This window comes from Rhipicephalus microplus, chromosome 6 (assembly GCF_043290135.1).
Source record: "Rhipicephalus microplus isolate Deutch F79 chromosome 6, USDA_Rmic, whole genome shotgun sequence".
Taxonomy (NCBI): Eukaryota; Metazoa; Arthropoda; class Arachnida; order Ixodida; family Ixodidae; genus Rhipicephalus; species Rhipicephalus microplus.
The window spans coordinates 119,326,202-119,351,312 of NC_134705.1; the positions used below are offsets into that span (position 1 = coordinate 119,326,202).

The 25,111-nt window shown below is 45.7% G+C and overlaps 1 protein-coding gene across 1 annotated transcript in view; it reads right to left on the reverse strand.

The window, feature by feature from the left end:
• LOC142766008 (uncharacterized) overlaps positions 1-18,866 on the reverse strand; it is a 29,068-nt gene extending 10,202 nt beyond the window's left edge. Inside the window, exons 1-5 of the mRNA XM_075867820.1 lie at positions 18,797-18,866; positions 17,840-17,979; positions 14,392-14,503; positions 9,741-9,963; positions 5,283-5,433 (exon numbers count right to left, since the gene is read on the reverse strand). Coding sequence (XP_075723935.1) covers positions 5,283-5,433; positions 9,741-9,963; positions 14,392-14,503; positions 17,840-17,979; positions 18,797-18,866 — 696 coding nt within the window. The remainder of the gene's footprint in view (positions 1-5,282; positions 5,434-9,740; positions 9,964-14,391; positions 14,504-17,839; positions 17,980-18,796) is intronic.
• Positions 18,867-25,111: the final 6,245 nt, after the last annotated feature.

Here is a 25,111-nt window from a genome sequence, read left to right on the forward strand (position 1 = left end):
GGGGTATGCTATCGTCCGCCAGACGCTTCTATCGAGTTTGTCGATAATTTGAATGACTCACTTAGTTTTGTTCAATGCAAACATCCAACATCACCAATAATATTAGCCGGTGATTTTAATTATCCGGGAATAGACTGGCGGACATGCACACCTACGGGTGGTACAAGAAGAAATGAATGTATTGATTTCCTTGATACACTTTCATTATTTAACATGACTCAAATGGTCTCTGTCCCTACACGCGGAAGTTCTGTTCTTGATTTAGTGCTCACTACTGAACCTGAGAATATGCGCGTCCACGTACTAGATTGTATTAGTGACCACAATGTTCTACACTGCGAGGCCATGATAAAAGTGGTAAAACCAGAAAAACAGATGAAAGTATTGTACGACTACAAACGAGCTGACGTACTGAACATTCTGTCCGACCTGTCGTCTTTCTCTGATCACTTTCTCACCAGCCTCCATTCTCGTGACACGAATGAAAACTGGCGAATCGTTCATGAGAAACTCATGCAACTAAAAAACCAATACATTCCTACAATTACAATCACATCTTCGACTCACAACTCATGGTTCACCTCGCATGTCAAGCGGTGCATCAACAAAAAAAAGCGCTTGTATTCTAAGGCAAGATTCTCGGGCACCGATGCTGCATGGGAAGAGTACAGAAACTATGCAAAGATATGCGACAGAGAAATAAAAACAGCTAAAGACAAATTTTTTAATGAGGATCTACCTGCGCTGCTAACAAACAATACTAAAAAATTTTGGAAAGTGGTAAATCCTAGGAAATGTTCGGGACAGCCAATTCATCTAACTAAAGACGATAAACTGTTGTCACCGTCAGAGGCTGCAGAAGAACTGAACTTATTCTTTGGATCTGTTTACACTGAAGAGGAGCCCATTTCGGCCGATTTAAAATTTGACTCCATTAACGCCACAATGAATGACATCGTGATCACTCCGGAAGGTATCGAATCGGCTATTGAACGTCTTGCAAACAATTCATCCCCTGGACCAGATGGTATATGCCCGAAGTTACTTAAAATTACTAAGCCAGTCATATCCCGTATTTTTGTAGCTTTATTTCAGCAGTCAATTGACACTGGATGTGTGCCTGACACTGTGCCTGACACATGGAAAATCGCTCGCGTGACGCCGATATTTAAATCCGGTGATTCATCGATGCCATCTAATTACAGGCCCATTTCACTCACCAGCATACCCTGCAAATTATTAGAACACATCATATCATCTGCAGTAATGACGTACTTAACCGAGCAAAATTACTTTATTCCTAACCAACATGGTTTCCAGCGCGGGCGTTCATGCGAAACACAATTATTCGAATTAGTTACTGACCTCCATTATGCCGTTCATGCGTCTACAATAATTGATGCCGTATTTATCGACCTTGCCAAAGCATTTGACAAAGTTCCCCACAGTCGTCTATTAATGAAGCTAGACTGCCTTAAGATAAACCGAAACGTTACCACTTGGATAAATAACTTTTTGTGTAATCGTTATCAATTCGTGACTGTAAATGATTGTTCATCTACATTGATTCAAGTTAAATCCGGGGTACCCCAAGGCTCTGTACTTGGACCGATACTGTTTCTCATCTACATTAACGACATTTCTAAAAACCTGGCATCTACTACTCGCTTATTTGCCGACGACTGTGTGATTTATAGAAAGATTACTAACCCAAACGACCACACTGCTTTACAAAAAGACCTTGATAGCATCGCTACTTGGTGCGATCAATGGCAAATGAAAATTAACGCTTCCAAAACAAAAGTTATAACTTTTACGAATACTACCCAGCCCCCGATCAATTCCTATCTCATTAATGCAATGCCAATAGAACACGTTTCATCAATAAAGTACTTAGGCGTCCATCTTTCCGCCGACCTGTCATGGAATGCCCACATTGACGCAATAACATCTAAAGCATCTAAAACACTTGGATTCATTAGACGCCACTTACATCAAGCTAACTGGAAGACAAAACTTACAGCATACACCTCACTTGTTCGGTCTAAAATAGAATATGCTTCATTCATTTGGAACCCACATCAAATTTACTTAATTAACAAACTTGAATCCATGCAAAATAAAGCTGCCCGATTCATAACCAGAAACTACTTGCGTCATTCGAGCATCACTAATATCAAAGCATCACTGAGCCTCCCATTACTAGAGAAAAGAAGAGTGCTGGCCCTGCTATCCCATTTTCACAAACTTTATCATAATCATTCGTCATTTGCTACCACTTACATATTGCCTGCCCATCACTATTTTCCGCGCCTAGATCACCCCTTCAAAGTTTTAGTTCCATATGCGCGTACAAACATCTTCTATAACTCGCCTCTGTTGTGCGCACTCCGTCTTTGGAATGACTTACCACATGATGTTGTGTCTGTAAGAAACTTCGACGCCTTTGTAGAAATGTTAAAAAGCTCACCTAATATTGTATGAAAAAAAAAAAAAAAAAAAAGTGAATTATTTTTTTGTACGATAGTGTTTCATTGTTATTTGCTGTGCTTTAGTGGTGTTACCAACTGTTTATTTGTTCAAATGTAACCTAACCCTCATCCCGTTTACTGTAACCCCCCCCCCCCCTATGTAATGCCCGGCAAGGGCCTTTAGGGTATGTGAATAAAATGAAAACGCAGATCTGAGGCGAAAAAATGTGTATACGGTGTGTTTTCGCTGCCCAGTACTCCGTTTATGTGCCACAACCTTTCCCGTGCAAGATTTTATGGAGCCTCGTAGTCTACCGCAGTGAGGCATGTCACCACCGCATTACCTCTCGTAATACCCGCATCGCTGACGTCGGCTCGAACCGTCGTAAGTGGATTTTCGTGGAACTGTGACGAATGAAGACGACACCCGGAAACGTGAACTGTTTGGAAAGGGATGCTATAGAGCGTTTAAATCTCAAGCCCCCTTGATGTCGGGGCCTTATTCGAGCTAACAGGCTCAAAAGCATACGGTTTCCTAAAATTAACTAGAGGGGACTCTGGTGCTGCGACCGTTCAGTGGCCATGGGAATGATTGGTAGTTGATCGATTGATATCTGGGGTTCAACGTCCCAAAACCACCGTATAATTATGAGAGATGCCGTAGTGGAGAGCTCCGGAAATTTCGACCACCTGGGGTTCTTTAACGTGCACCCGAATGTAAGCACACAGGCCTACAAAATTTCCGCATCGGAAATGCAGCTGCCGAAGCCGGGATTCGATCCCGCGACGTGCGGGTCAGCAGCCGAGTACCTTAGCCACTAGAACACCGCGGTGGGGCATGATTGGTAGTACACAAGTTTGCCTAGTCTTCGCCCATGCAGGTGATGAATCGCACTGTGTTTAGGTTTTGTTTCAAAAGAAAGAACGAACCATTTTGAACTCTGTTACTTGATTTAAAAGGTAAGCCTAAAAGTATAAGGTGGTGAGACGCAACCGCTGAACAGTTGCTCATTTTTGTTTCGCGAGAAAGCAGCTCCAAGCCACACAGACAAACACGGAGCCAGAAGTACTAAGACTGCACAAGTCCGTGTACTACCCATCATTCCCTTACTCGCTGAAGCGCCGTGCGCTGCAGCTCCTACAGACACTAGTGCCAAAGTTCACTCTAGTGTATATTTGGGAAATTCTATGCTCAAAGGGACACTCAAGTGAAAATATGAATCATTTTAGAATGATGAAGTGCACTCTGAGCACTTCACTGCCTACGTTTCACCATCATACGCTCATAATTAAAGAAGAAAATCAATGTTGAAGTTTCATTTTTAAATTTTGCGCCCAAATCTCCACACGTGACGTCACTGGTAATAATATGTATTTTTCATACTTGCGCGACACTGGCTAGATGAAGTTTTATGAAATATCGTACGCTAAGTCTATGGCGCTCACAGATGACAACGTACTTCAATTTTACCCATTAGGAACTACGTAGGATTTCGTAGACTCCCTAAAAATCTTCTATATTTACATCAAGTTGTTTAGTGCGGGAACCTCAAGGTTGCGTCTTCACCGACATTTTCTTTTCGCGGGCTTGCTCGCTAGCGATGTGCCATCTCACGGTAAGAGTGACAATTTAGGAAATGTGGAATTATGATTTCCAAATACACAAATTATCTCCTGTCTCTTTAGTGTGTCTTTAAAAATCAAGCTCGTTAAAGTTAATTTGCGCATATCTTTCCTAAACTGTCAAAGCAAACCTAAGCATACTAAAATACGGAGAATGGGTGCGCCATTCTCTTCCAGCTTTCCCTTTCTTTAGACGCGATTCACGAAGCCAGCAGTCTGTTTGCGTGACCTCATAATAAGTTCTCGATTGCTGCCTATACATTCGCCATGTTGGATCAGCGATTAGGCTGATCGGCTGCTAAGCCGGAGGTCATTGATTCGATTTCGACCACGGTGGTCTCATTTATATGGAGGCGAAAAGGTAGAGGAGGCCCGAGTACTGTGCATAGTAAGTGCACATTAAAGATCACGATATGGTCGAAATTCCGGAGCTCTCCACTACGGCGTCTCTCATCATCACATCATTGGCTTTGGGACGTAAAACTTCATTTTTAATATTAGTATTATCAACAGGTTAGTATACGAGGGTATAAAGTTGTTAATTACTGTGCAGCCGTACTGCCTTTTCTTGCATGGCTATCACTCGTGATCAGCTCGTTTCACCTCGTTTCAGGCATTCTTTTTTACTTTGAAAACAAAGATAATAAGGTATTGCCGAAAGCCTTATTCTGATAGGCTCAACACATAGAGCTGGCATTGTGTGCATGTTTTATGTAGAAATGAATAGCGAGAAAAAGCTAGTGCCGGTGTAAAAGCAAGAAAGAATACACTATCTTTTCTTCAAACTCGGAGTGGTATCGGGTCCTTATAACCGCATACTCTGTAACACATCATGCCATATACTTCCTGATTCCTCAATGGGCGTTGCCTCTGCCACCGTCGAACGAATAGGGTTGATCTGTTGATAACAAACAGTCTAGCAATTATTCTCGAGTGATGCAATGACCAGCGTTAACACGAAAAGGAATCAACAATTACCAAACTGCGCCAATAGTATTCCGTTTACTCTTAAAACAATTTATCCATTTATTTGTTTCTTATTTCGAAATACCATAAAGCATTTTTGCTGTGCTTTTTATTTCAGCGTCTGTATTTGATCATCTTAATTGCTTTCTCTTAATAACTATCATTAGGCACTACGAAGTAGTGAAGGCAGCCGGCAAGTCAGTGCTTTTAAATGCGTCTTACATCGAGAGCAGGCTCCACGTAGAAGGACGCCTCCAGGACTCTGTTGTCGTAGTCGTACATGTTGAGGATGCCTAAATGCACGACGTTCTGCCGCCGTAAGAGGGCGAGCTCCTCTGATATGTCGCTCGTGAATTGCGAGGCCTTGACAAAGCTGCAAAAAGATACAAGGAACCCTTTAAAAACCTCTGTGAATCATCACGCATAAGTGCGACATGCAATATCATGATGTTTTTTTTATACCCACTGCCATACGTTTCCCTAGTTCTGGGTAGTCGTCATCCAAGCTCTACCTACCAACGCCTCTTTCATTTGCTTCAGTGCTAGTGCAAACGTAGGCTCCTCAACGGTATAGCCGTCAGTCCGCCTTAGTTCAAGGCAGTGGTTGTGATGCGATGGGTAGCGCTGCTTGCGTCACACGTGCGTCTGAGTGCTTTCCCATGGAGGTACAATAGACGTGTTTTGCTCTCAAATATCACACGTCTATCAGATTTCTTCCTTCGTGCTCTTTCCTCGTGGCTTGAAGCATTCCTGCCACCACCTCACAGCGCTCTTACAGTCGGCACCTGGAGCAGCGTCGCAGTGATGCTTCTTCTACGGTTGCCCGCACAGCGCAACTAACAGTGACACGCTATCTCAGATCATCGTATCTCTTTCGGATCCAGCATGACCGCCTACATTGTGAACACAAAGCCTCCCTTAGGAATCTGTACGCAGCTTTAACAACAAATTACTTCAGATGATTTCCGTCACGAGGCACCAACGTTGGGTGGCCAGAAGGAGGTTTAAAAAAATTGCTGGAGTGGAAACCGTCGCCCATTAGAGAAGCCATGCCAACCGGAAGATGGCGGCTGTGGCTTCCATCTTACTAGGGGCATGATGAGCTGTTCACGGTCGGCGATTGAGAAGGAGCATTTTCCTCGCACACTGAACGAGTTTAACGTGGCGTACTTTTAGGTTCAGATAGTGCTCAAAGTGCATCTTTGTGTTACTAGTTTAATTAAAGACAAATTTCACTGAAGATTAAGCCACTGATACTAGCACCTGCGGATTATTTCTTCGGAAACACCTACCTTTTAATTTATAGTTAACGCACTCTTTAAACAAACAAATCCAAACCACTTTATCTGTAAGTGGGCACCACCAGAAAATAGCATGTCTCTGACATCTTTGGAGGGCAAAATCTGGCTTCACCAGTGCTGGCAAAGCATTGCGGAAGCTTCCGGTGAAAGGCTGAATTGGGCACATCTGGCTGGCATTGAAAAAAAATAGAAGTGGCGTTGGCTCTAGCAACACAAGCTTCTTAAGTACTTTCACCGGTCGATTGGGGGGAGGGTTTGTGCGCTCTGTTTTCTCAGAGCAACTCGCTCCGTTATGAATCGCTTACACTAACTCTCCCGTAAAGCTGCAGATTTGCGTGCAAGCAGAACGAGCAGCGTATGCCACCTCCGCTGTTGTGCGAGCAACCGTGGTCGCACTTGGCAGCGAAGGCCAAGGTTGCCATGGAAACACAGAAAACATCAGCAAAAGTGCTAAGCAAGATTTCCCGGGCTTCTCGCGCACACGACTTTGCTTCGTTCTCGCACTACGGTGGTCATAACACGACGACCATGTGGAGTGCACGATAACGGCGTTGATAGAAACGACTATACAAGAACGAGCGTGGCGTCAAAAATGCATGTGGGTATTTCGAGAGTTTATGAAAGAAACAACACGTGCGAGCACGTCAGCGCCGTCACTCAGTCAACACTTCAACAGCGCAGCTACGTCAACGTGACGTTCGTGCCTCCCACAAGCGCGTTCAAGGGTGTTTGTCCACTTTCGGAGAGCTTCTTTCATTCCACCTGCAGCATGGAAATTTCCACTCTAGAGGGCAGCAGAGGTGCACACGCAGCAATGTCGTGAAGCTCATTTCACTTCTATCAAACATAGCTGACAACTACACGGGCAGGTTGTCCGCAGGAGCACTTGTATCATGGTGGTTGCAGGTCGGGATCCAGTGCCTGTATATATGGAGTGGCTAGTGAAGGGTTGTGCAGCGCGAGCAGTCGGTTTTTTAACTCAGGAAACTCGCTAGCAGACGCTGCCTGCGTCGGAGCTTCGAGGTGAAAGAGGGGAAGAGGACGCGCATGCGAAGTGATGGTGTAAACACCGCTGAGAGGAATGCCTAGAGAAGAGGGGTGAGCGAGCGTACGTAAGCAGACGCTCCCCGTTTCTGCACTGCGAGGTGAGAGGAAAAAGCGTAGAAGAGGAAAGAAGTTGCGCATGCTTAGAGAGAGTGCGGACGCCGACGCCGCGGTACATACACCCGAGAAAGAGATGCTCCGCACGTAAAAGTGGTTGATGAGTGAACTGAGGTACAAATTCTAGATACTGAAAAGGCCCCAAAATTCAACTTGCGACTGTCATGGTGCTGGTATAGTTATAAAGTGTTTTATGCAGCGGTCGCTAAGCAGCATCTTCTATGCATGTAAAGTAACGTGTTCAGCTTGCACTACTTCTACAAGCCATTTGAGCAATACAGCAGCTTGTGATCACCTTGCTTCTTTCAGCTTTTTGAGTTTGTTGCTTATTAAGTCTGCTTGGTATGCTTAAAAATGAAGACTGCAACCGCTCAAATTCACTTCACTTAGATAATTAGGGCTAATTATGACTTAATTTAAGCAGAATAGTGTTCCTAATTATTAGCTTAATAGGCCCCAGTTATGGTTTGTCAAACACTATCTCTCAAGAGGTAGGTATATATAACAGCGGAATATTACCAGTACTTACCTACGGAGCATAAACGTGGAGGCTTACAAATTGGGTTCAAATAAAATTCTGGAAAACGGAGGGAGCAATCCAAGGGAAAGTGATAAGTCAATCTTGAGATACAGCAATAATGCAGAGTAGGTCAAGGAACAAATGGAGATTAAGAATATTACATCGATTCTCCTATCTAGGAATCGGTATAACACGAAAGTGAAACGTGTATTCATAGGTATAGTTGAGTGCTTATTGTGAGTTGTTTTAGCAACAGCACCAAATTGCAAAGTCGCGTGATGAACAGCAAGCAGCTCAAAGCTTTCAGCGCACATCTCAAGCAGAAAGCACGCAGGAAATGAGCGTACACAGGACGAGGGCGGACTAACTATTGTCACAGCTCGGTAACTTAGGGGCCCCGCAACACTTTTTGAGCCTAGCCAAAAACGCTGCAGATCAGTAGTAGAGGCTCCCGAGAACACGTGAGCCAGATGTTATAGCACACCACATGGCCTGGAATTCACAATACAATATCAAAGTCGGTTCACAATTGCTTTATCTTCCCTCGACTAATTACGGATGACGCTCAAAAATCACACGTAGATTGCCCATCTATCAGCCATTGGCTGATTTGAACTTGGCGCGCTCGTTTGTTACAGAGATTGCTGTGAGAGGCCTACACTTGTCCATGTTGTGCCCCCGACCACACTGAAAAGCCGCGTATTCGAAGAAAAAAAAAAGAAAAAGCTTCTCGACGTCACGAGGCACGCGTGACGTTTTTTGTTTTTTTTTCTTTGCCCTTCCCATCCCTCCCTGCTTAGCTTCCAGCGCTTTTGTCGGAACGAGAGAAAAGATAATGCGATTGCAGCGTTTGATATATCTTTGTCACTCCGCTTGTACTGGACGGATTCTTAAAATATTTTGCGGCGTTGAATTTGTGAGGCAATACGCTTTTCCACTGACTTTATTCCATGGTTACTCAGAAAAGTGTTTCAGGGCCCCTTTCAAGTGCGCTCTTCAAACAGAAAGACGCACGAAACAAGCGCAAAAGTATACACAGTACACGCGCGAACTACTGTCAAAATTCTTAACTCGTCGTGTAGATCAGTGCTCTCTTTACGTAAACGGGGCCGCGGCAGCCAACTATATGGCCTTCATCTTCGCCCGAATTGTGAGTCTGATGAACGCGCATGCAGGAGCATGGCCTCCGAGATTTGCAGGTGCACGCCGTGCTCCCGCCATCTCGGAGGACATGGCAGGAAAGACCACGTTCCGTGGATGTGGCATTCCGTCGAGGCGACAACCTTTAGAGCGATCGCAACGCCCAAAGCTATTTACCCAACGCAAACCCATCATGCTATCTCACTAGTGATAAGAAAATGGCCAAGGTTTCAGAGTTCTTAGCACCACCATACGGTGTATGGTATATATATATATATATGAATGGCTTGCAGTTAGCTTTATTGACAACGCACACTCCTTGGCGTAATGGTTAGAGCCGCCCGCTTTGAATTGAGAGGTTTCCGGTCCGATTCCGTGTGACAGAATCTTTCCTGCTTGATTTTTTTTCTTGGCGATCTGTTAGCATACATTTAAAACGTCATATGCGTGATGGAACCTTCTAAACGGAGCTGGTATGGACACGGTCACTTTCATGTTAAAATCGGGCCATGTCGAACAAATCTTGTGTATTCCTGTCTGTAGACAAACTGCACTCACCGGGCGTCGAATGAAATTCCACAGGTGGTCTTCGAGTATTTTACTCCACAGACGGTGGTGAACGTCGTGTAGCTGTCCATGTCGTCAACCGCCACAATTTGGTTCTTGCTCGCGCGAACGTGCGTGTACATGACGATGTCGCACAGGTTGTCGTCCGGGTACAGAGAAACCAGCGTGGCCGTCTCGGAGACCGAGCACAGAAGAGGTTGCGGCGTGGTTGTCGCTGCACAAGGCACAAGTTGGAACAGTATTTAGTGGAACGTGCTCAAAAAGAGTGCTGTTATATAGATATTTTGAAACCGAGATGAGCTGCCGTCCAGAAAACTTCGATGAGGATCAGTAGTCTTGTACGGTATCAGGACGATCTCTTTGAAGTCGCTATTGATCGACACGGAAGGGTATCTTTTTAATGTGAAAGTTTTAACAGTGAACATGCTTTCAGAAGCATCAAAAAGCAAAATTTTAGGAATTATCAACCAGCAATCGAACCAACAGTCTGGTAGATAGAAAAGGACGAGCGCGCACAGCACAGCTGTCAAATTTAGCCGTGTCACCTTCAGCAGGCGGGCCGATGCAATTTTGCACCCACTGCGGGGGTGTCCAAATTCGTACGCCACGCTACGCCATTTGTTGTGCGCAGTGTGTTGATCGCTATGATAGTCATGCCACATTCATACCTGATCGCCTCTGTGCCGAAAAGTATTTGCCATTTTCATCGATAAATATCGAGCCACATCATTTATTCTTGTCCGGTTGCACTCCGTAAGCGAGTAAGAATAACACAATCTGCACTCTACAAATGCTGCAATACATAGGTCACGTGTGCCACATAGCTTTATTTTTTCAATCAGAATCGACACACCTGTCTATGCTGCATAGACAGATATGTGACGTCTTAGCGAAGCGTTGGAAACACTTGCCTTTTTGAGCATCACGTTGCACTGTCAGCGCAGCGTGATAAACACTATGGTCCTTGGAATTCCTTACGTGTGCCTTCCCAAGTAAGTAGGCACACATACAACGCGTCGAGGTGGTGTTATGTTGCTTCAGATATGCGCAATTGTTGCTTTTTAATTGACAAGTGCACAAATATGAACGCTGAAGCTTGAGAAATATTGGTGGGCACTGCGGATGGGGTTGGCCGTTTCAGGTATTGTTTGGTGCCATTAGGAAAATCATCAAGATATATATATATATATATATATATATATATAAATATATATATATATATATATATGTGTGTGTGTGTGTGTGTGTGTGTGTGTGTGTGTGTGTGTGTGTGTGTGTGACGTATGAAGCGATGGTTGGTAGAGGCAGAGGAAGAAGAAGATCAGAATGGAATAAACATGGGGTATGAGCCAGGCCACGTCTCCCAGTACTCATAGCGTCACACAAGTCGACAGGATGGAGACCTGCCTGCCCCTTCATCAGTCGCTCGTCATCGACGCAGTTCCCCACAAGACGCCCTGATCATACAGCCACTACCAATTCATCTTCAACCTGGACACAACGACCAGCACCATGACAGATTCATCGGCCGACCCTGACATCCCCAAGTACACCGGAGCAGCGGACGATGGACCCGTGCAGGACTGGTTCTACCTGTACGAGCTCCACGCTACCGCTGCATCCTGGTCGGAACGGGAGATGATCATCAACTTCACTGACTACATCTCCGGTGAGGCATTCAAGTTTTACCTGACACACATATTCGAAAACGACGAATCTTGGCAAACGATCACGGAAGAGATGATTACCCGTTTCAAAGAATACGATGAAGACATGTTCATACCTCATCAGCGGAAGGCTTTTCAACTGACCCATCACAGTTACGCGAAGTCTTCCAGCAGTAAGCCTATTTTTCAAACGATATCCCAGAGAAAATATACCACCATTGTACCATCATATGACTCTTCCGAAAAAACTTCACGCATTCGAACACCGACTGGTAACGTGCACGTCACAACAGACAAGGTAAAGCGTCCGTATACCGAAAGGAATCTAGAAAATTTCGCCAAAAAACTGAACCTAAACTCGCCTTTCCCAAGTGCAATGAAATCGGCATTTTCAACGTGTTCACTGCACCACCACACTTCAGATTTTACAGAACCACCCATATGCCTTGATGCATCGTGTCACACACAAGGCCCAAATGGTTTCGAGCGTGTGACGGAATTTACGTGTGACGAGCTGGCAAATCCTCGCAATACCAGCCGCCACCCTGACGTTCCCGACCAGGGTCGTTCGACAAACACTGTCAGCCTAACTACGCTGCAAAATGAAAAACATACGTCATCAAAACTACCTGAATCCATGTCTGTTGTGCTCTCATCGTCAAGTGACAACACATATGGGAGTCAAAGCACTGCAGGGATTTCGAATCCACCAACGCCGGCGCATTGTCAACTGACAGAAGCATTTACAATCAAGGATGACTCACAACCATCTTGGGAGCGTTCTCATCAGCCTGTCACGCTGCTTTCATCGCAGGACAAGCCTAGCAGTACAGTGTCGACTACCGACAATATACTGATCACATCACCATCTAAAGAAAAGCAGACTCATGTTCCTGAAAAAGGCCCATCTGACGAACTTTCACAAGAAGACGAGCAATTTCAACAAAGGCAACTCCACGAACTCCAAGAACTGCAACGGCTACTCGAACAAGAACAACGATCAAGTGAAACCTCCTCACGAGTACACTTGTGGCTGAAAGATCATCAGAGACAACATCAATTAAAGGAGCAAAGACGAAGTCGATGCCTAAGCCATCTTCGCAGAAAGCAACGTCGACAAAGTTTTCTGCACCAGTTCTCAACGCCGTGTCTACGATTCAACGAACTAAGAGAAGACCACAGAAAGCTACGAAAGAGACGTGCAGCTACCACGTGTACAATGAAGGAACAAAGGCATCATACCATCAGCTTCGGTTCTCGCACATGCAGGCGGCAAGTACTCGTTCTGTCTCAGCCACGACACAGAAAGCAGCGTCTACGACGGAGAACTTCGTGCCTACGACATCCGACTCCCAAATGCTACAAGCACTTCGACCCTTGTTCATTCATGACGAGAATCGCTGTGTCATCAGTAATTTCTACGTTCAAGGCGTGCTTCAGTTGGCCAAAACGCAACAGTCAACCTCGCCCACCAGAGTTGTCATAAAATTCATTGGACTGCTCAATCGGCCTTGAAGATTTAGTGAGATTGTGGAACTCCGTCTGGACGTGAAACTGTGAATTTGGCATTGTTTTGTTCGTTCACTTCTTTAATTTGTTATAGTTTGTAACCAGTGCCATCTTTCGGGAGGAGGGGGAATCGTGTGACGTATGAAGCGATGGTTGGTAGAGGCAGAGGAAGAAGAAGATCAGAATGGAATAAACATGGGGTATGAGCCAGGCCACGTCTCCCAGTACTCATAGCGTCACATTTATATATATATATATATATATATATATATATATACTCATTATCACTCCCTCTGTAGATATGCTGTGATTCTGGATGAATGGACGTACAGAAAAAAGGAAAAAGGACGCACAGAAGCATGCATGGAGAGACAGACCGGCGTACGTCCGGACAGAAGCGGACAGAAGCACGGACGCACGAACGGGCGGACGGACGGAGGCATGGACGGTTGGACAGATAAATGGACGGACGGATGCTTCGCTCCACTCATTATCATTCACATCATCGATATGTTGTGAAAATCACTAGCGCCATGAAGGTATATCATTGGACATGTATACATAACGCCATCAATTGAGATCGTGTAATAAAACTGGCGGTGGCTACATACAAAGGAAGGAATGACGCACGGGCTAAGGAGCTTCGTCCCTAAAATACTGCTGATCTGATTTAGCATCCGGGCGATGCTCCTATAAGGAGAGGCACGTGACACGTGTGTATAAATAAAAGCGATTGACGATGTGAATGTTTTGCTGACTCTGACTACTGGGACCGTGAATTTTTGGAGAAAGACGAAAAAGGCGTCCTGCTGTATAGCTGATCTCGAACACGCTCTTAGGCTGCCGCAAGTTCTTGTCATCCTTTGTTCGCGTTGCAACAACATATAGACATATTGTTACACTGCGACAATATGTGCATACATCAAACGTGGGAGTTTAAGTCAGCGCCGCCTGCAACCCTGACGGCGATTGTGGAACACTTTTTCTGCCTGTTTGGCGTCCCGCAGTATGTGATTACGAGCTGGCCGCTGACCCATATCCCTCGTATGCTGCCTGAAGGCACCACGTCTGCCAGAACAAGACTCTTGCTATGAAGGAAGAAAAGAAGTGTACATTTAAGGGCTCTTTTTCTTTGTTAGAAACCATATATATATATATATATATATTCACGTATCTATCGGGAGTGAGGGGGGGGCGCAAGGGAACCGTTTAGCCACTTTCACCCTCGCCCTTCATTTTTTCTCAGAAGTTTGGGCAGGGGTTCAACAAACTCATAAACCGCAAAACATAAAACTTCGCCTGCAAACAGGACACAACCAGAAATATGTAGATGGTACCAGCGCAGACTAACAACCTTGAAGGCAAAGGATAACACTAAATAGATGAAGTTACTACTGCAGGATCAGCCTACGTCAGAATCCTGCGACCAAAATGTCATTCGCGACATAAGTTCGGCCTTTCCTTACAAGTTGTAGGTGCTGGCGTGGTGGCTTGGGTGAGCCAGGTCACTTCGCCTTTGGTCGTCTCGGTTGCGTGGCTTTCGGTGCGCTGGGTAGTACGAGCACGGGGCGGCAGAAACTGGAAAATGTCATCGGTAAATTTACACATCGAGCACGCATTGCTGTACAGTTTTCTGCCGTCTGAAACTTATTTTTACCTACACGACCCCCTGATAGTGATCTTTTTATCACTCTAAAAAAAGTTCAGTGTTTGGGGAGTGTCCAAGGTATATGTATAAAAGCCCATGGATTCAGTAGTCGGCAGCTGGTTGCCACCGTTGCAACCTACGTAAGGAGGAGCCAACTAAGTGCAAACAAGAAATGAAGAAGGGAATACGACGTCACAAACGGAAGCGGTTGCGACGTCACACATTTGCCCTACATTGCACGAAATGGATTTTTTTTTCCTTAATGCCGACCTTTCAGGTGTCATTTTTAATACGCGCTTTTATTCTGTCTTGTGGCTCACTAAATGCGTGCGGGAGGAGAAAAACAAAAAAACAAAGCTTGAGGAAGCAAAGCTGTTCTATTATCCAAATGATGTACGTACAACATGCCCGAAAAACTTTGCCGAGGCAAATGTGAGACAACTTTTCATGAGCACAATAGCACAATAGTTCGAAACCTTATGATGCCCAATTGCCTAATACAAATGCAGCGAAACAGCAGCTTTGAATATGTATCTTTGTCAGCTGTAGAGTACAGCGTCTCGTTGCTTCACCGTCACCAACGCTGAGGGCACGCCGGCCGTGCGCCAGCGAAAGCAGTCGGCAGTCACAAGAGTGGCCATCTACACAATCTGTGAGCTAGTTAAGCTCTTGAATGTTACACCAGTAAAGATCACATAAAATACAGAAAAATGACTGAAGGAACGCATGAAATGACCACGAAAAAGGGAGCGATGCCTCGTTGACCTGGCACCGCGCTGAACCATAGAACACGCCGAACAAAACGCAAGCTCTGATAGCCAATCGCCTGGATAAGCCCCCCTCCTCCCCATTTAAGGCACTCGACGAAAAATTGAGACAATCAGCTATTTAGCCAGGGATGACATACACCGTAAGGTAAGTTTAGAGTTAGTTAACTTTACCATATATACAATTACGATTACTTGAAGAAAAAAATTATATTAGGTTTTGGTTGTTTGTCCCCTCCTCACCTAATCGCGCTTCAATCGTCGGCAGGCGTTGATGCCTGTGGCGATAGGTTTACGACACTTTACAGTCCAACTTTCACGACCAATGCAATTTCACCATGGAGTGTCTCTGCAAGACAACAGTATTCATCATCTACTTCGAGTACTTTCCTTGCGCTATCACCATGGTTCCTGAACGACACGCACGTTAAAAATGTGACATAGCATTCCCTACAGCAAAGTGGCCAGGGCTGGGTTTCAAGGAAAAGAAATGCGAGCAAGTCAGACGACAAATACTGTTGTGTAGGAGAACCTTTTTGAGAATAATGCATCTTTTTTTTTTTAGAGTGTGGTTGAAAACAAAACAACAGCACAATTTCACTTGCTCTCCCAGGGGTCCTTGAATGATTTGTTTTGCTTATGAATGATTAGAATAATAAACAAGAAGAGATACAGCTACCGGCACTGCCAGGGCACGAAGCGAAAAAAAAAGCCCACTGAGACATCATTCCAAAGTTATTTCACCTTGTTCACTTAAAAATGCTTAGTGAATAGATACACTTTTTGGAGGACCTGGGAGTATGGTGTGCTGCGTAATAATATAGCGAATTCGGAAAACTTACATCACCAATTTATGCGCCTTGGAAACGTTGGATCTATCCATGCATGTATCGAGAGTGATGAGCGGAGGGCACAAAAAGACCTTTTAAGTAGTATCACCCTCCCCCTCCATTTTTCTCAGAAGTTCGGGGCAGGGGCTCAACCAATTTATGAGGTGCAAAACATAACACTACGTCTGTAAATGAGATACAAGAAAAAAAGATGTCGGCGAGACCAGCGCAGACTAACAACATCTAGAAGCGTCTTTCTTGATGTATCCTGAATGTTGGTGTAGTTTTATGTTTTCTGTGTCGAAGCGACTAGCTCTCCACCGTACGCTTCTTGAATTATAAAGCGGTCTTTCGCGCTTGCCAATAGTGCGGCGATAGTTTCTGGCAACAAAGGAAATGATTGACGTTACCTGGCACAACGTGCATGTTTTGTTCGCTCGCGAGTGGTTGTCATTTTTATTCCAACTAGGCATGCCTTTCAGCTGACTATCGAGGCCCGTTGACCTGCCGAACCTTGTCCTCGGTGTTTTCGTCGCGTCCTCGATTCCTCTACTGATCGTGTGGATTGTAGAAGCGAACAGTCATGTGGTCGAACTTAATCCGATGTGCGGCGTGACTACCCTTACAGCGCATGAGCGCCCCTTTCTCCTCTCCTACGCTACCGCTCTTTCGCCTCGCAACGCCGACGCACGCGGTTTCTCCTTGCTCACCGTTCACTCTCCTCTAGGCATCCCTCCCAGCAGCGTTTATTTACACTGCGAATACACATAGTAGACCCCTTCCCGTCTTTCTCCTCTCCTACGCTCTTCCTCTCACCTCGCAGCACCGACACAGACAGCGTATGCTAGCGAGTTCCTTGATTGAAAAAAAAAAGACTGTTCACACTGCACAACCGTTCACTGGCCACCCCGTATATATAGGCACTGGATCTCGACCTCCAAGGTAGTGCTGGTGGGAGATTTCTCCTGCGCCTTGTTGAACAATAAAAAATCTGCAGCGAGCACGTTAACTCAAAAAAGACTGTGGGCTTCTGTGTCCGATACGAGTCTCCTGTCTCTCATTGACCTTTAGAAGTGATTGGCATGTTCCGGTAGAAAACATCGGTCCATCACTACGTGCTTGGCCCATCTAAGTCTTTTTTCCCTCATTCCCCATCAGCATTTATCGGCATGCTCCCGGCATCACCACCTACGTCGTCTATCCTGTCCTTCACACTCATCAGACTCGTGATTCGGAAAAGTACGAAGTCATTTCGCTCGCTGCCATGGCCGCGGTTACAAAAGACGCCCGTTGCTCACAAAAAAAGAAGTTAGGACTGGGACTGTTCTCGCTTCTACTGTGTAGATTTGAGCGCTCATTCTGTGCTTCTTGCTTTTTGTTTGAACGGCGTGCTTTAAGTGTAGAGCTGAAACAGTCGTTAGTCCGCGCTCATGTTGTGTATGCTCATTTCGTGCGTGCTTTCTACTTGAGGTGTGCGCTGAAAGTTTCGAGCTGCTTGCCGTTAATCGCGTAACATTGTAATTTGTGTCTGCAGCAATCATTCCTTTGCCCTTGTATTGAAACAACGCACAATAAATGCTTATAACTACCTCTTCAAAAACACGACGCACTTTCGTGTTTTACCGATGCCTAAAGGTAGGATCAGTTTGGTGAATATGAGAAAACTTACGGCAGTTGGGTGACTTTCAGGTGCGTCAGGCACAAATAGTTCAGGGATGGGAGAGCCTCCACCTCCACCGCCCCCTCCACCGCTACTGCCTCCGCTGAGAGCGCTAGAGCCACCGTAACCGTCTTCATCGCTTATTTCCGCTGGAACAAAACATATTACAAAGATAGATAGATAGATAGATAGATAGATAGATAGATAGATAGATAGATAGATAGATAGATAGATAGATAGATAGATAGATAGATAGATAGACAGACAGACAGATAGATAGATAGATAGATAGATAGATAGATAGATAGATAGATAGATAGATAGATAGATAGATAGATAGATAGATAGATAGATAGATAGATCTCAATTTGAATCATCGTCATGTACTGGAGCAGCGTTGGCGTTGTGGAATTCACTGGAAAATCACTATCTACAGGCACCTAAAGGGCTTCAAAGTGCAGTAGCTGTGTATAGTGGATGAAGAGAAGAATACCATTTATGGCGGATAGTTCTTTCTTGTTTCATACAAATATCTAAATTCTTTGAAGGAATGCTGCTGTTGCACGGGTCGCAAGAGTCCTCCTTTCTAGTAAGGCATCGTTTACCGTCGAATGGTAGGAATAGTCATCGATAGATTTGATGAGATGGGGGGTTTAACATCCCAAAACCACCATATGAGGAGAGACGCCTTAGTGAAGGACTCCGAAAATTTCGACCACCCGGGGTTCTTTAGCGTGCACCCAAATCTGAGCACACGCGCCAACAACATTTCCGCCTCCATCTGAAATGCAGCCGCCGTTGCCGGGATTCGATCCTGCGACCTGCGGATCAGCAGCTGAGTACCTTAGCCACTAGACTACCGTGGCGGTGCCGGTAGCAATAGCCATATAACGGCCTGGTTCAAAACTTTCGAATTATTCTAAGGTACGTGGTTTTCGATAGCAAAAACAAATAAAACATAGTCACCATCGTTGCCGAAGACGAAGAGGACCAGGAATACTAAGATGAATGCGATGGCCAGACAGCTGCTAGTCATGACAACCCACACCTTGCTGCCGCTAATGGAATGAGAACAAACGTAAATTAGGACTGGCATTGCGTGTTAACAGTAGCTGTCAGTGTCACAACGTGATACTTTACGGAGCTCTCTATACTTAAAGACCATAGATTATCGCAGAAATTTCTGTCCGTCTGTCTGTCTGTCTGTCTGTCTGTCTGTCTGTCCGTTGCACGAGTGAGTCACGCAGTGAAAGTTCAAGCTCTTGCTCAACACCCAAGCACATTAATCTGTTGGCTGCGTTCATACTTGCCAACAATGTCGAACAAAAAGCAAATAATATGCATATAGTAGTTGCTACATTTATCCGCAAGTGTTTCGCTCATAGCATATGCATATATGCGTTGTTCATAAGATTGCGGCGTCTTTGACGCTGCGCTAACAATGCAACGCAGTGAACGAAAAGCGGGTGTTTTCTACACTTGGCTGCGAGAACATGGTAATGCCACCTACCAGTGGCTCTGCGTTCTACACAAACTTTCTTTTCCCGACATTTGTGCCAGATGGCGCTCATTTCTTACGCAGAGCCTCCAGACGGCATTTGCATCATCTTTCGACAGCATTTGCAGCAAAGCACGAAGATACACGGCCAATTATTTGCTTTCTTTTTCAGTATTACTATATACGGCCACTCATTTCTGGCTATGGTATTAGTGTGGCAGACACCAAGTGTCAAGTTTCAGACATCACTCGACAAAAAGCGAACATTACGGCTTATAGCACTGCAGTGTTTAATTGTTACGAAAAAATTTGCTACATATGTACACGTCATATGTAGTTACTAATAGTACAGTATTGGTTTGGTCAAGCTACTGGCTCAAAACGTCGAATATTCTTTAGGCCTTTCATCTTTTGTTTTGGCAACGCGTGACCAGATTCGTTATATATATATATATATATATATATATATATATATATATATATATATATATATATATATATATATATATATATATATATATATGTGTGTGTGTGTGTGTGTGTGTGTGTGTGTGTGCGTGTGTGTGTGTGTGTGTGTGTGTGTTGTGGCTTCTGAGATTACCAAAAGGCCGTAAGCTCGTATGTCAGTGACCAAGCATTATTTTAGAACAACCATTCAACAACCATACCCGTGTGCAACTATTGTAGGAGTACTGTTTATTGAAATGTTGGGTAAATCACAGCTTGTGGACACATGTATCGCAAAATAGCGAAATAAACGAAACAAGCTCAGACGTTTTATCCGAGCTCCATCATGATATGCTAAACTCAAACAAGCAAGTGTTGATCAAAACGTCGATGACTTGAATATAGACTTTCATGTATCAGGCAGTTCTTAAATTTGGCTCCATTAAACTGCGCTGGTGTGCACTTTTCTGTGAAACTATCGAACGAAATGGTCAAAGTACTTTTGGTTGGAAAATACATTCTTCTTACCAAAAACATAAAATTGCACTGATTCAGCAGTTCGTTCGACGAGCACTGAAGAGCTGAAAACTGACACTTTTTAAATGTACACTGTTTTTTCGAAATCTTCAACTATTAGTCCTCGCCATTTTCGCTAAATGAGCATAACATGCGCAAGTTACGGAACTCGTAGACTTGCGCAAGCAAAAAGAGGGATATATAATATTTTGACGGAGAGCTGGAGAAGCTTGTCCGGCATTTTACATGACATGTTACTCCAAGTAGCGGGTGATGACCATGATATATACAATGATAAACGCATAATACATACAATCTCACACACGCACTACACTGTTTACGCAAAAATATGCAATAAGCTAGTTGTTTAATAAAGTGAGGATAGGTATTTTGCTGCCGGGCTTTAAGATGATTGTACGTAATCTACATGCACGTAGCAAACAAGCAGCCAGCTTTGGCACCTGCAAACGCACATTTACAAATATTTATATTTATTTCAGAAAATCTAGAAACATGTAAAATACCAACGTCATCACAGACAATACAAAATGGCACTCTAGATACACGTTGCTCAGTGCTCTGATACTTCGCTTGCAAAACACTAGCGAGCTTTCCCGAAAAAAAACAATACGTAAAAACACTGACATCGACATGTCACGTACATTTCTCTCGGTAATTCGCCGTCAACACGTCTCACTTCCGGTACTCTGTTGGCCTCCAGTGCAATCCTGCGAAGTGATTCGTGCATCCAATAATAACAATCAACGTGCAATAGCGTAAGCTTGTTACACAAACCGGAAGTATTATATACTTGCAAAAGTGCAAAAACGTCATCAGTAAACTATATTCAGATATAAAACAAGGTTTCGCTCACAGCTACAACAAAACGCACGTAAATGCTCGTAAACGTTCGGAAAAAAATTATCGAACTTCCTAAATACCGAATGTTGCTACAAGAAAACTACGTGGCAACTTTCTCGAAAGTTGCCACGTATTTGCTTTGTAGAACCGTTCGAGACATGGTGCACTTTATTCCTTGACTTTGGCAGTAGAAATGTTACAGATGTTCCTTTATTTTAACGTATACTGAAACACTAATCCACACGTACATTTCATTTTGCATTATCTCCTCTATGTTCCTCTCCGCCGGCGGTTTAATGGACACTCGTGGTATCCTGCAAAAAAAAATAATAAACATGTAGTTAACGTGCTGGGAGGATACAAGGAAGGTTGCACCCATAAAGACGACTCAACTTGTTTTTAAACACAAATATATAAGAGGTTCGATTCTCTAACACAAAAAGGTCACAGCATGCTTCCCTCGGATAACACTCTCTGGTATGAAAAGGATTTAAGAATAGCCTAAAGGTGGAGTGAAACTCAGCGTGCGATATGTCTTACAAGAGCAAGGTAGTAAAAATTTGCAGTTGCACCAGGTGAACGTGGAGCTATGTAGCAATAAAACTAACGTAGGTTGAACAAAAAAAAATTAAAAATGTCGAAGCAAGTTGCGCAATACTGCATCGCATCGCTTTTAAAGAATCACAGCACTCTCAAAGTCTATATATTGTCACGAGGTTGTGATACACGCAGCACTTGAGAGGAAGCACGCAGGAGTCAGGGCGGTGTCAGGCGAACTGTTTATTGGGCGAACTTGTGCCCAGAAAAACAGGGCCAAACACAACTCACAGCAACAGCGGCGTGAACAGTCGTCGGCCGACGGAAAAAAAAAAGACCCCCAGTGGCGCACTGCGCCGGCTTTTTATACACGCGTCGTAACGCGTTCCAAAGTAGCATACAAGATAAACGCGGCCTGCGTTGCGCTTAACAGAAAGTGATAGCGTCTTCCTTCGCAAACGAAAAGAACCGCACGTGTCAGTTTTTCATACACGCGTCGTAACGCGTTCCAGAGTGGCATACAAGATAAACGCGGCCTGCGTTGCGCTTAACAGAAAGTGATAGCGTCTTCCTTCGTAAACCAAAAGAACCGCACGTGTCACTACCCACCTCTGAAAAAGCATCGTCCTGATGCTAAAGACAGAACATAAGAGAGAGTACATGCAATAAATTACATTAAAAATGCGTCACAGCTAATCAGCGCGCGTAATAAGGTTTAAGTCGCACCACGTGTACGACTTCGGGTCGTGCACGGCGTCGTTGGGATGACGTTAAGCCATCGGGCACGACCTCATAGTCCAGTTCACCACGACGTCGGACTACCTTGTAGGGTCCAAAGTAGCGTCGCAGGAGCTTCTCAGACAATCCCCGTCGTCGTATCGGCGTCCAGACCCAGACAAGGTCACCTGGTTGGTATTCGGTGTGGTGTCGTCGAAGGTTGTAGTGGCGCCTGTCGACCGTCTGTTGGCTCTTGATACGCAGGCGGGCTAGCTGTCGAGCTTCTTCAGCGCAATCCAGGTAGCTGGCGACGTCGAGGTCTTCTTCGTCGGTGCCGACCGGTAGCATGGCGTCAAGCGTCGTTGTTGGGCTCCGTCCGTAGACGAGCTTGTATGGAGCAAACTGCGTCGTTTCCTGCACGGCCGTGTTGTACGCGAAGGTTACATACGGGAGTATGGCGTCCCACGTCTTGTGCTCGACGTCCACGTACATGGCCAGCATGTCGGCGATGGTCTTATTTAGACGCTCGGTGAGGCCATTCGTCTGTGGGTGGTACGCGGTGGTTCGGCGGTGGCTTGTCTGACTGTACCTCAAGATCGCTTGCGTTAGGTCAGCCGTAAAGGCCGTACCTCTGTCGGTGATGAGGACCTCGGGGGCTCCGTGGCGGAGGACGATGTTCTCAATGAAGAACATGGCGACCTCGGCAGCAGTGCCCTTGGGCAAGGCCCTTGTTTCGGCATAGCGGGTGAGGTAGTCAGTCGCTACGACAATCCATTTGTTGCCAGAAGTTGACGTCGGGAACGGCCCCAGTAAGTCCATGCCGATTTGTTGGAATGGCCGTTGAGGTGGTTCGACGGGTTGCAGAAGTCCGGCTGGCCTAGTTGTCGGCGTCTTGCGTTGCTGACAGTCTCTGCATGTTTTTACGTAGTGGGCGACGTCGGCAACGAGGCGAGGCCAATAGTACTTCTCTTGTATTCGTGACAGTGTGCGGGAAACACCAAGATGTCCGGCTGTCGGGTCGTCGTGTAATGCTTCCAGAACCTCTGGACGTAACGCTGAAGGTACCACGAGGAGGTGGTCGGCGCGGAGCGGCGAGAAGTTTTTCTTCAGGAGGACGTTGTTTCGCAGGAAAAACGAAGCCAGTCCTCGGCGGAATACTTTCGGCACGTCGGCGGTCTTGCCTTGCAGGTAGTCCATGAGGATCTTGAGCTCCGGGTCAGCTTGTTGGCGTTCCGCGTAGTCGTCGGTACTTATGGGTCCCAGGAAAGAGTCGTCGTCCTGGTCATCCTGGGGCGGCGGATCGACAGGGGCGCGAGACAAGCAGTCGGCGTCGGAGTGCTTTCGTCCGCTCTTGTAGACGACGGTGATGTCAAATTCTTGTAGTCTGAGACTCCACCGTGCGAGGCGCCCTGATGGATCCTTCAAGTTAGCTAGCCAACACAAGGCGTGGTGGTAACTCACGACTTTGAAAGGCTTGCCGTACAGGTAGGGGCGGAACTTTGATGTAGCCCAGATGATGGCAAGGCATTCCTTTTCTGTCGTGGAATAATTGGCTTCTGCCTTCGAAAGTGACCGGCTAGCGTAACTGATGACCCTTTCAAGTCCGTCGGTCCTCTGCACGATCACGGCGCCGAGCCCTGTGCTGCTTGCGTCCGTGTGAATTTCGGTGTCAGCTTCTTCGTCGAAGTGCGCCAGTATTGGCGGCGTTTGCAGGCGTCGCTTTAATTCTTGAAATGCCTCGACTTGCGGCGTTTCCCATTTGAAGTCGACGTCGGCCTTCGTGAGGTACGTCAGTGGCTCGGCGATCCGCGAAAAGTTCTTCACGAAGCGCCTGTAATAAGCGCAGAGGCCAAGAAATCGGCGTACTGCTTTCTTGTCGGTGGGTGCAGGAAAGTCGGCGATCGCAGCTGTTTTCTGTGGATCAGGGAGCACTCCCGACTTGCTGATAACGTGGCCAAGGAACAATAGTTCCTCGTAGGCGAAGCGGCACTTTCCTGGCTTTAGGGTAAGTCCCGAGGCTTTGATTACCCGAAGAACAGCTTCAAGGCGCCGGAGGTGCTCGTCGAAGTTGGAAGAAAATACGACTACGTCGTCCAAGTAGACGAGGCAAGTCTGCCACTTCAAGCCTGCGAGTACTGTGTCCATAACCCGTTGGAACGTCGCAGGCGCCGAGCAAAGACCAAAGGGCATGACCTTAAACTCGAATAGGCCGTCTGGTGTTATGAAGGCAGTCTTCTCTCGGTCTCTCTCGTCTACTTCGATTTGCCAGTAGCCGGTTTTGAGATCCATCGACGAAAAATACTTGGCGTTGTAGAGTCTGTCCAGAGCATCGTCTATCCGTGGGAGTGGATACACGTCTTTTTTCGTGATGTTGTTCAGGCGACGATAATCGACGCAAAAACGTAGGGTTCCGTCCTTCTTCTTCACCAACACCACGGGTGATGCCCACGGACTCGTAGACGGCTGAATGATGTCGTCACGCAGCATTTCGTCCACTTGTTGCTTGATGGCCTCGCGTTCCCGTGCAGAAACTCGGTAGGGGCTCTGACGGAGCGGACGGGCATATTCGTCGGTTATGACGCGATGTTTCGCGAGAGGGGTCTGACGAAGCCTCGACGACGACGAGAAGCAGTCCTTGTATTGGTGGAGTAAGGCTTTGAGCTCCTTTTGTTGCTGCCTGGAAAGGCTTTGATTGACGTCGAAGG